The following is a 12657-nucleotide window of genomic DNA, read 5'->3' on the forward strand; positions in this document are numbered from 1 at the left end:
GGAAACACCCAAACTCACAAACAGGTGCAAACATTCAGTGCATCTGTGCTATTCTCCTTGGAGGTCAGCATTAAGTAGCAGAAGAGCTGTGGGTGATCAGTCCTGGCTGATTCAAGCTCTGGAAGACAATGACATGGATGACAGTGGCAGGTTAAATCCAGACATCATTCCATCCATGGATCTCTTACAGCATAACAAAGACTAGCAAGAGCCAGAGGTTTCACCTAAGGCTGGGCTGCATGGTACATCCATAGTCCATACAAACAGGGATTATTCCCTGCCCTATTCAGGGCTGTTTCCCCAGGCCCCAGGCACTAGGATCCCCAGTGGGAAGGGCTCAGCCCTTCTCAGTCCTTCCTGCTGGCGCTGTTCCAGTTTGTCTGAAAACACTTAAATATTCATCTTGAAAGAGCAAGGCCGCGTCTCGCCGGGTGCACAGACTGCTCCTCGGGGAGATGGGACACCTGCTTTCTCCACTCCCTGCTCCATCAAATCATTAATTATTAAAAATAACAGGAAAGGGCAAGAAAAACTCTCTGCACCAGACATGCTTGCAGCCGGTGCTCTCTAGGGTCTTGTGGGGACCAGGGTTTGCATCTCCCCTCGGGCAGAAGCAAGGATCAAGTCCAGCTTTCCCCTTCCCTCGGGGAGGATGCTGTACCTGCTGAGCTATTGTATGAAAGAAGGGCTTCCCCTTTATCCAGACAGACCTTATGTTCCCTTTTCCTACCAGAGAGGGATTTTTTTTTAATTCAATTTGAATGAAAGGCAAACAAAATACAAATCCAAAGCTCTGAGAGCAGCAGCTAGCCATGACCACCCCACAATCCATGTTTGCTCAAGAGCTTAGGGTCTGTCCCCCCATCTCACAGCCCTGCTCATGGTCCCACTGCATCAGCAAGCACTCGGCTACTGAGACCCTCGGTGGTGGCTTCAATGAGATGGAAACCACCATCTCCCTACCCCAATGACAGCTCTGGTGTAGCTGTGCCCACAGAGGGACATGTCAGGAGTAGCAGGGAGTCTCTGCATCTCTGCATCCCCCCAGGATATCCCCTGCCTCCCGTCATCTCCCACCACAACAAACACCCCGAGCTCTCTTGCAGGAGCAGCACAGACCCACACAAGTCTAGATAGAAGCGTCCCCCAAAACTGGCCTAAACCCCGGGAACAGCCCCATCTGCACCCTGGAGTTCATCGCTCGAGCAGCAAGTCGTGGCAGGTGAACAGCACTGGCACCCTCATGTGGTGGCCGAGACCAGCGTGTGCTCCCAGCCAAAAGCAGCCAGGCTGGGAGAGACTCCTCCAGGAGTCCTGGCAAGGACCAGATCTGTCGGCCAGCATGGTACAGGGAGGGAATACAAACCTGATGTAACCTCTCCTACCCTGACACCATCAGCAAGGAATCACAAATTAGTTTGGATTGGAAGGGGCCTTAAAGATCATCTTGTTTCAACCCATCTGCCATGAGCAGGGACACTTTCCACTAGACCAGGTTACTCAAAGCTCCATCCAGCCTGACCTTGAACACTGCCAGGGACTGGGACTCCACAACCTCTCTGGAAAACCTGTGCCAGTGCTCACCACCCTTACAGTAAAGAATTTCTTCCTAATATCTAATCTAAACCTGCCCTCCTTCGGCTTAAGGCCATTCCTCCTTGTCCTATCACTACATGCCCTTGCCCCAAGTCCCTCTGCATCTCTTTTGGAGTCCCTTTAGGCACTGGAAGAGCTCTAAGATTTCCCTGGAATTTCTCTTCTCCAGGCTGAACACCCTCAGCTCTCTCAGCCTGTCTCCAGAGCAGAGATGCTCCAGCCCCAAGTGCATCATTGTGACCTCCTCTGGACTCACTCCAACTGGCCCATGTCCTTATGTTGTGTGTCCCAGAGCTGGATGCAGTGCTCCAGTGAGGGAATACTCTGCAGGATCCACAGAAATGTATCTGATTCTCCCCTGACCTCAGCTCTTGCCTGGTTCCTTTCTATTCATACTACCAAAATGGAGAAGAAAGTAAGACAAAACCAGCCCCAGAGGCTGAAACGGGAGAATCACTAAAACTCTGAGGGCACAGTGCTTTTAACCCCCTCCCACACCCACTGCTGGACGCGTGATAAAGAGAGCAGCACCTCATCCCTGGAAATATCAAACCCTGACCACTGCTTCCAGGGGGGAAAAAAGCAACAACTCACTGAGTAGCAATCCCTCTCCTCCCAAATTGCTTTGGAAAGAGAATTAAATCGATTTCAAACCGAACCACCCGCCCTCTGGGAGCAGCAGCCTCCAGCAGAGCCGCGCGGAGGCGAAGGGCAGCACCTGCCCGAAATCGCATCAGCTGCATGTTCCCCCTAAGGTTATCCCAAACCGGCCCGAAAACACCGTGTTTGTCGGGAAAAAAACGCTTATTTTCTGACAGTTTGCTTTAAAGAAGGGTTAAACAGGCGCCCTGCGGCCGCGCGGTGGCACCGCGAAGAGGCGTCGGGAACGCGCCTGGGAGAGGAGGAGAGGAGGAGGAGAAGGAGGAGGAGGAGGGGACGACTGCCAGCCCACCCCGGGGCCGTGTGTCGCGACATGGGGGACGACTTGGCGTCGGAGGACGACACTCGTGAGTGGGGCCCAGGCGGGGGCTGCCCAGGGGGCTGGGGGGGCTGTGCCGTGAGTGGGGGCTCAGGGCCAGGGCTGGGATGCTCTAAAGAATAACCAGACGCATGGAAATCCGTTGAGAAACACAGCAGGTATGCCCTTGCCCCAAGTCCCTCTGCATCTCTTTTGGAGTCCCTTTAGGCACTGGAAGAGCTCTAAGATTTCCCTGGAATTTCTCTTCTCCAGGCTGAACACCCTCAGCTCTCTCAGCCTGTCTCCAGAGCAGAGATGCTCCAGCCCCAAGTGCATCATTGTGACCTCCTCTGGACTCACTCCAACTGGCCCATGTCCTTATGTTGTGTGTCCCAGAGCTGGATGCAGTGCTCCAGTGAGGGAATACTCTGCAGGATCCACAGAAATGTATCTGATTCTCCCCTGACCTCAGCTCTTGCCTGGTTCCTTTCTATTCATACTACCAAAATGGAGAAGAAAGTAAGACAAAACCAGCCCCAGAGGCTGAAACAGGAGAATCACTAAAACTCTGAGGGCACAGTGCTTTTAACCCCCTCCCACACCCACTGCTGGACGCGTGATAAAGAGAGCAGCACCTCATCCCTGGAAATATCAAACCCTGACCACTGCTTCCAGGGGGGAAAAAAGCAACAACTCACTGAGTAGCAATCCCTCTCCTCCCAAATTGCTTTGGAAAGAGAATTAAATCGATTTCAAACCGAACCACCCGCCCTCTGGGAGCAGCAGCCTCCAGCAGAGCCGCGCGGAGGCGAAGGGCAGCACCTGCCCGAAATCGCATCAGCTGCATGTTCCCCCTAAGGTTATCCCAAACCGGCCCGAAAACACCGTGTTTGTCGGGAAAAAAACGCTTATTTTCTGACAGTTTGCTTTAAAGAAGGGTTAAACAGGCGCCCTGCGGCCGCGCGGTGGCACCGCGAAGAGGCGTCGGGAACGCGCCTGGGAGAGGAGGAGAGGAGGAGGAGAAGGAGGAGGAGGAGGGGACGACTGCCAGCCCACCCCGGGGCCGTGTGTCGCGACATGGGGGACGACTTGGCGTCGGAGGACGACACTCGTGAGTGGGGCCCAGGCGGGGGCTGCCCAGGGGGCTGGGGGGGCTGTGCCGTGAGTGGGGGCTCAGGGCCAGGGCTGGGATGCTCTAAAGAATAACCAGACGCATGGAAATCCGTTGAGAAACAAAGCAGGTGTGTGAGCTACACGGGAATCACCACCGCTGTTGCCTCAAAACATGCTGTACCCCCGAGATGCTGCATACAGCCCCTGTACCCCCCACTTGGTGGTTTTGGTCCCCTTTCTCTCCTCAGTCCCCATCTCGGGTTGTCTTTGTGTCCTGCAGCCCCAGGTAAAGCCCAGAAGAGGTTTTGGCATATTTCTTTGCATGTCTTTCATCTCATTTGCTGCTATTTTACATCCTTGCATAATAACCTGCCTGAGAGTTGGTGCATTGCACTGACGATATATGTTTTCCATGCTGTTTGGGATAACTGAATTCATATTCAGCACTACAAACTATGAAATACTCTGGAACTGGAGCTGGAAAGAGAAGGAAAATATCCACTGAAATGCTGCTGTTGGATGGGTTCATGCCATGATGAGGAGTGCATTTACATTTGCAGGAGTAGCTGCACCTGTGTGGACACTAAATAGGAAACTCAGACCATCAAATTGTTTCTCATGTGTTGCTGGAAAGAAATAAACTGCAGGTTCTACAGCCTTAGCTATGCCAAGTTTGTTACTGCATCTCCACAGGTAGAGGAAACAATAAATGAGTCAAGGGGAGATTTGGCATCTCTTGACAATGTTGCTTTGTGGGACCATCAAATATGACACATTTCTGTCATCTGGAGAGCAGAAGCAGAAACATTTGCTTAACTGAAACATATTATTTACTCCGCTGAATGGAGATAAGCATTTACAAAGGGGTGGTATGTGTGTGTGTGTAGCCATCGGTGATAATAATTAACAAACACTCCACATGTTTCTCACAAGTATTTTCACTGGTGTTTCCTCTGAAATGAAGAGTCCATCAGGTGTGGAAATGCACTCCTGTTAACACACCAGGCCAGATGATAACAGAGTCTTAACATACAGTACAGGAAATCCTGTTTCTGCAGAAATCAGTGTCCAGATCTTAACGCCTTAATTATAGCAGCAGGACCAACAGAATAAACCCTCTTAGATGATCATGTCTAGTGTTAAGTGGATAAACACACTCTTGAATGATCCTGTCTGGTATTAAAATTTATGCTATTTGTGTTTTTATGGAGCTAAAGTTTTTTATTTGAAGGTAGGAGGAATGGAGATTGGAGGATGAGGTTATACCCCAGTTGCTCTAAGAGTATGCAGTAAGGATGCCTTTCTTCTGTGCCCTCCAGAGGGAAATTGGGTAGTGCTATTTAGGCAGCAAGTCTGTTTATCTCCTCATTGTGGTGGAATGGGAATAATAATATGTTTTGATGCCTCTTGTATAGCATATGGTTAGTGCCTAGTTGATATGCTGAAACCAACTGAAGTTGCATTGAGCCCCTCAAACTGCAGCCTGAGTTCTGCAGAAGCATAGAAGGGAGCAGAGCCTCTGGGCCAGCTCTCCAGTGGGATGTGACAGGCTGAGGGTCTGACTCAAGCACTTCTTGAAAGAATTCCCCAAGAGCACTAGGGTGGAGACTGAGTCCAACAAAGACTGACACCAGCCTTGCCAAAATCCTTCAGAGCCTCCTTGTCAGGCTGCAGCAGGCCCAGAGTCACAGTCTTGCTCTCATTTCTTGGCAGGAAGGTTTGTTCAATCAAGGAGAAGATTGTTGGGGCAAGGCCCAGCACAGAGAGCAAACACTCTTGAATTGTGACTAACTGTGCAGGACAAATACTGCCAGTCGTGGTAAATTATGTGCACAACTGCCATGGTTCATTAAGAGATGCAACACTAATCACAGGCCAGGCTGGCAGTTCTGTGCTGTTTGGCTGGTTTGGGTTGCCTGGAGGGGGACAGCAGGACCATGCATAAAGAACTCCTTGTAGAGCAGTGGGATGTAGGCGGAGGGATGGAGGAAAGGGCCTGTGTCATCTGTCAGAGCTTTCACACTGGCTCTGCACCTCCAAGGGTGCCCAGAGGACATGGACCTCATGGATCAAAAGGTTTTGCAGCTGGAGCAAATCCATGCAGAGAAAGACACTGAATGAGAAGTGAAGTGGGTAGGACTGTAAGAGCACTGATGTGGCACAGGGGTACTCAGTGAAGGAGAAACAGTGGGAGAAGACAAATCCAGCAAACATGCCAACATCTGTAGAGCTGAGATTCTTGCTGGAAGGATCTTTCTGCATTCATCCTTCCCTGAAGCAACGTGGGCCAGTGAGATGAAGGGGAGGTTTGCTGGGGCATGCTGCTCCCTGCTCCTTGCCAGCATGGTTTTAATGCTCACTCTTCTGCTCTGTTGCAGTGCTTCAGTCAGAGAAGGAGTTCCATGATGCAGCAAAGCGTAACGACACAGCCAGGATGGAGGAGCTCATCAGGAGAGGGGTTGACATCAAAGCCAAAAATAATGTAAGTCCTGGGCTTTTCCACCTCTAAGCTGCAGGAAGTTCTCAGGGTGTGTTTCAGAACTGCAGCTCCTTAATGCTGCTCTTCTCATTAGCTGGTTAATGGGTCAAAGCTTTAAAATACACCTCCCTGTGCTAAATAGGGCCTGTGGCAACCACAAAGTTTCACAACACATTGAGACCTCCAGCACTACCATCCTGGCCCCACTGCAAAGCCTCAAGTGCTGAGGGAGGGTGATAATTTATGGTTCCCTCTGTAACCTTTGTGCCAGGTACACACAGTTGCTTCGATTTTGCTATCCGTGCATGCCAAGGCTGTGGGACCAACTCAGTTCCTGGTGCAGGTCTTCCCTATCATTTAGTCTGTCTATTGATGGTTAATGATGTTCTTCACTCCTGTGCTGTTGTTATAGCCCAGAACTGCAGTTTCTGAGTAGGTGACTAGCACCTCTCTAGGAGAGCAAAGGGACAGGGGGTTGTGTCCAAAGAACAACGTCAGAAATTCTGGATCTGTGAATGGCAAAGGAGATTGTGGCCTTCAGGAAGGCTGGTGGATACACACACGCTGTATACATCAGCCTTCTCTCTCTCTGTCCTTCCCTTCCAGACAGACCGGACTGCCCTGCACTGGGCTGCAGGAGCAGGGAATATGGATGCTGTGAGACTGCTCCTGGATCATGATGTCCCTGTGGATGATGAAGACAGTGTACAGAGGACTCTCCCTTGCATGTCCTGCAAATGTGTTTGGGGTTGGGGGAGCAGCAGGGACTGGGTGCTGGGCTAACAGTTACAGACTTCACCTCAGCCCTGGGTGGATGGCAAAGGGTGGTATTTCTGGACTAAGCCTTGTTTCCACATGTGTCTGTGCTATGCTTTTGGGCCTTTTCCTTGCATGCACAGTGACTGGGACTAGGCTGGTAGAATCTGTGAGGTTTTATGTAGAGCATGGGGATGCTTGGCTTCTTCTGGCCATGTTGTCAGGGCTTGTGGGATGACAGTGACAGCCACCAAGTTCTCTCACCCCCATACAACCAGGATAATACACAACATTAGTTAGGAAGTGGCAGTTGCAGTGGGTCTCTGCTCAGCTGCTGTGGACATCTGTGTCAGGAATAATAACAATAGGAAAAAGTGGGGTTAAAAAATATACCACAAATAGATTTGGGAAAGTACATGAAGCTAAGGGGACAGCTTCCCTCCAGGGTGGGGATGGTGGGGGTTGCAGTTTAGCTGTAAATATATCTCTTCTCTTCTGCCCAGTTTGGAATGAATGCACTTCTCCTGTCTGCCTGGTTTGGCCACCTCCGTGTCCTGCAGATCCTTGTCAATGCTGGGGCCAAGATTAACCGTGTCAACAGGGTGAGTCTCCCTATGTGGGTCCATCACACTGCTATAGACAGTGCTGGGGTACAGATTGGCTTACCTGTGAGCTCAGGTGTGTGACAGCATCTGCTCTGGGGACTGCTACCTGCACTCTGCCTTGTCCCTAAAAGAGGTGTAATGATTGCAGCTATAGAGAGGCTTGTGGCTTCCACAGCTCATGTTTGTGCAGTGCTGGTGTGCAAAGTGTTACAGAACTAGTAAATGGGTTTAGTGAATCAGAAGTTTGTGCATCTTAAAACAGACCTTGGTTCAGAAAAGGAGCATTAAAACTTCAGTCATAACTTGCTGTCTGCAACACAAGGAAGTTTAACCCTAGAGGGGCAGGGAGACATGGAATGGGCCTTTGCTAACACGAACAGGTTGTCAAAAGAGACAGTCCTGCAGTCTTGAACTTGTTAAATGATCAGTCCTTTATCTCCTCCCCAGCATGGCAGGAACATGCTCCACTGTGCTGCTCAAAGGGGACACATCCAGGTGATGGAGTTTATCATGGAAAACCTGGAGGATGTGTGTGTGGATGAGACAGACAAGGTAGGAAGGCTCTTCACCACTTTCTTTCACAAAGTCTGGTCTTAGTCTGCTGAGCTTAGCAGTAATGTTGCCCTTGGTCTTGGGAAGAGAATCAGAGTCAGATGCTACTCCCAGAAGACTTCCTGCAGAGTGATCTTAGGAATTACAGAGATTCTGTGTCTGATCAAGCTTCAGAAGCCAGGACTTCTCAGTGTAGCCTTTTGCAGAATAAATTCTGGAATTTCAGTGTCCTGTTCTCTTGTAGCTGATGCTCCTGAGTGTATTGTACCTATGTAATAATCAGGGTAGCCCTCTCCAGCATGTTCTAGCACTGGCTGATCTGTTCCTAGAGATGACATAAGAACACACAGGAGTTAGTCCACATGATTATCTGCTTCATGGTCTTCATGGTCTCGAGAGTGATCTCCACTCTGATGCTTGAGAACTAAATGATGCAACAAGATATCTGCCTTTCTCTGCCCGAGTCTTGACTCACTTGAAAGCTGGAGTCTTAGATATTAATTCCATTGTCTTATCTTTAGTTGCTTTTGCTAAACTATTTATTATTCTCTATTTATATGAAACAACCACTGAAAAGATCTCTTTTCCAGTGTTTGGTGAGACCAAAATGCTTGTTAGCCCCAGTAGGTAGTTCTGTTCACCTTGTTTTATTGGGGTCATCCCAAATGTAAAGCAAAGTAAAAGCAGCAGAATAAAAGGAAACTATATTTGAAATGCAGCACTGTTCCCCTTTGTGGAATGGATTATTGCCCCAGGACATTATTGTATTGCTTGCAGCTCAAGCTTTCTGAGCATTTTTTTGGACTGTGCTTCTGTGTTTCCTCTCAAAGATGGACAGGACAGCATTTCACCTGGCCGCAGAGCAGGGGCAGCTGAAGGTGGTGGAGCTCCTCATTCGACTGGGCTGTTCTCACAGTGCCAAAGACAAGGTATGGGCATAAAACCACACTCAAGGGAGGTGAAGTCCATGGATTAGGGGATGTGAAAGTCAGGGAACAGGATATCAAATGAGGCTTGTGCAGGCAAGTTGTTTGCAGTTGTAACTATGATTGTGGTATGTCAGGGCTTTTCTCCCCTATCCACATGCAAGTCATTTGCACCTCAGTCCATGTTGGATTTCTCTCCAGGACTTTTCTCCCCTATCCACATGTAAATCATTTGCACCTCAGTCTATGCTGGATTTCTCGCCAGGACTTTTCAGACAGGATTCACGGCAAGCCTGGGGGACCATGCCCCAGGTTAAGCGAGTTGGTTTTCTTCCCTCCCTACTGCAACTGTTAGAATATTGCTTCAGAGTCGTGCTTCTGGTTACAACCTCCATTTTAATCACACTGGATATACTCTGTGCAAGGTTGTGGTGTATGAACACACAGTCTTGTGATACATATACTTATGAAGTGATGTTTACTTTCAGGAAGAAAATACAGCATTGCATTTAGCTGCTAAAAATGGACACCTCTCTGTGCTGCAGAAGATTATAGATATTGGAGTAGACCTTGATGAAAAAAACTCAGTAAGTATATTTAAATGAAATAAAAACCACATCAGTTTTGCCCTTTTCTTCCCTAGAAACACTTTCCTGCTACAGTCACCAGGCTGAATAGTCAGTATTGATAGGAGAGGTCTAGAAAATAGCTGATTTTATCTAAAGCCTATGTAATGTGTGAAAAAAACCAACCTGGTTAAATGCAGGGTGTGCTTGCTGAGTACCAGTGAAAGGCAACATCCGTCTTGGACCAATTTCCAGCTGTAAAGTGTTGCCTTCTCTTCCTGCTGTATCTGCTGACCTACCTTATCACTCCATTTAATCTCCCTTTTTCTCCCTGACCCTTGTACATTCAAGTGCCTAAATGGTTATTGAGTGTGTTTTAAACTAAACTTCACTGTGCTTTATGGTATTGACTTAGTCACTGAACATATGGACCTTCTGTTGGAGATCTCTCTTTTGACAGATCTGCTCTGGAAAATTATGTGGCTGGAACACAGTTAATGATTTAGATAGCAAATATTGGCTTAGTATCACTGTTATGTATTTCAGGGCATGCTCCCAATTAAGTTTATCAGCAATTTTTTTCAGTCTTATTTGGTTACTGTCTTTGAAAAGTGTATTTGATTGTGATTAAGATCTGAAAGAAATGAGAAGCCACGTTCTATGGTAACTGGTAGCATTTGTCATCCTCCAAATGAGCTGCCCTTTGTGTGAAGAGCAATAATAAAACCAGATTATATCACTTAGGAATTTTGCCTCTTTTCTTGTGAAGAAATGAGCTGCAGCCATCAGAAGGGAAAACCAATGGTTGAGGGTCACATGTTTACAGTTCTGTCTCTGGGCTACTCCAGGAAAATGGTTTGTCTTTGTTGTCCATGTGAAATCCTTTTTGGTTTGCTAATAGGCTGAAGGGTACGAAAGATGGTGCATATTATGTCTATCTTGTGGCTCTGGTTTGTCAGCAGCAGATAATTGTGTCCTCTATTTTCCTGACAATTGATTGGCGATCCCTCACCCTCAGAACTGATACTTCAACATGTCATTAATTCAGAAGATGAGGTAGAGTCTTGCTCATTCTGCTGCTCTGTCTTGGCCTTGTCTACAGAAACACTGCCTGTATCCTTTTTTGCCTTGCCCAGGAAGGACTTACAGCTCTGCACTTGGCTGCTGAGGGGGGTCACAGTGACTGTGTGAAGCTGCTTGTGGAAGCAGGTGCTGATGTCAATGCCCAAAACCAGGTTAGCTCCATGGAGGTGATTCCATTTCCAAACACTACTTTGTGGGTTTATGCCCAGACCTGTGGCTTCCCAGGGGGGCACCCATTATCAGGACAGGCCATGTGGAGCTCAGCACTCAGGAATAGCACAGCAACTTCAGAGAAAGGTACACATGGCTCTGTACAAAGAGGTAAGTGAAGCTCCCTAAGACTGGTTTGGCTGTGGAGACAATCTCCATGAATTTGTCAGTGTGGGGGCGTGGGGCTCCTGCTGGAGGGAAGCAGGGAGCTCTCTGTGGATAGTCTGTAACTACAGCCTCTGGCAAGAAGCCCTGACTAACACTCATCTCTTCTGATGTGCCTCTCAGAAGAAGATGAACTGCCTTCATTACGCAGCACTGGGTGGCTATGAGGAGATAGCCAGGATCCTCATGGAGGCAGGAATCCACATGGACACTGTTAATCATGTAAGTGCCTCTCAATGCTATCACCACTTACAATAAGGCAGAATCAGTTTGTGGAGCTGCTGGAGAGCACAAAGCAACTCTGCAAGGACCAGTACTGCAGTATCCCCAGTCCAGGCTGGCAGCTGTGATAGAGTAAGACATCCTGGGCACAGTATGGTCCTTTCAGTGCCATGAGCTAAGCTATTACTAAGTGCAGGATCTTCTTTCCACAGCAAAATGCATCAGCAACACACATCGCAGTCCTGCAGAACTTCCCAGCCGTGGTGAAGCTCTTCATTGATGCAGGGTGTGACCTTGACATTCCTGACAATGTAAGACTGTAGCTCCCATTCTTTGCCTTTGAAATGTGAATCAGTTTCATGATTCACATGATCTGATCACCTTGGGGACAAGATTAAAGAGGAGTGCTTTAAAATGTGGAAAACCTGGAAGTGCAGTTTAGGAAATGTGAAAACTGTGAAATGATTCTGAGAGTTGCAGTGAGGTAATTGCTTGATGGCATTCAACACATGGGCTCTGCCTTGTCCCTGGGACCTGTGCACAGCAGCATTGCATAGTCAGGCTCTCTCCTCCTTGCTGGAAACAGCTGGGAGGAACTTCAAGCTGGAAAATATTCTGCAAAACATTTGGAGGGCTGACAATGGGAGGCAAGCCTGGAGGTAGCTGGTTGTCTCACCAAACTGTAATTTAAGGAATGAGGTGCTTTGTGTAGCTTGTTTTGGTTAATATTCATTCTAGTAGTGATGTTCTCTCCTGAAGACACCATAAAACTGCCACATTTTGTGTTTGGTGTTGTTTCCATTAAACAGTCCCAAGATCCACAGAGTAAACGGTTCACCTGCCCCATGTTCCAGGAACAAATAACTGGCACAAGTCTTCCCCTCCAATGGCCAAACTATCTGCCTACAGAAATTGTTTAAATAATAGGAAATAATACAGTCCTATAAGTGACCCTAGAGAGCTTTATGGAGCTGAAGAGGTTCCTTCTTTAGGCTGAAATGTTATCAAGGAGGTTTCCTCGTGCTGGTGCTGGGAAAGGGGCAGGTGAGTTCTGCTCAGCCTGAGGAACCCAGCTCCAGATGGAGATAGGAGGGTGTTTGACCCTTGGTTTGAAAAGGGATAAAGGGGAAAGAAGGGCAGAGTTGACAGTGTTCTTACAGCATTTTCTCCTGGAATTGTTCTGTCCTGTCCTTCCAGCCTCACACTTTTCCTTCACTGAAATGTAGTCCTTTCTCCCTCCACCTGCAGAGGCAGCAGACCTCACTGCACATCGCCGCGGAGCATGGCAGGCAGGACATTGCCGAGATGATTCTCATGGCAGGGGTTAACTTGAAACTAACAGACAAGGTAAATGTCTCCATGGGTTGAATAGGTTCTGTGGGAACACAAGGGAAAATACAGATCACAGAATCATAGAATCAACCGG

At 48.3% G+C, this 12657-nt stretch overlaps 1 protein-coding gene across 1 annotated transcript; it reads left to right on the forward strand.

The window, feature by feature from the left end:
• Nucleotides 1-3631: 3631 nt before the first annotated feature.
• LOC103810267 (ankyrin repeat and death domain-containing protein 1A-like) lies at nt 3632-12578 on the forward strand (the record flags this gene model as incomplete). The annotated part of the gene is made up of 11 exons (XM_009083164.1): nt 3632-3665; nt 6046-6149; nt 6753-6851; nt 7406-7504; nt 7955-8059; nt 8890-8988; nt 9474-9572; nt 10688-10786; nt 11133-11231; nt 11444-11542; nt 12480-12578. Coding segments are annotated over exons 1-11 (1035 nt in total), but the record flags the coding sequence as incomplete, so codon positions are not given.
• Nucleotides 12579-12657: the final 79 nt, after the last annotated feature.

This window comes from Acanthisitta chloris, unplaced genomic scaffold (genome assembly GCF_000695815.1).
Source record: "Acanthisitta chloris isolate BGI_N310 unplaced genomic scaffold, ASM69581v1 scaffold37109, whole genome shotgun sequence".
NCBI classification, from domain to species: Eukaryota; Metazoa; Chordata; class Aves; order Passeriformes; family Acanthisittidae; genus Acanthisitta; species Acanthisitta chloris.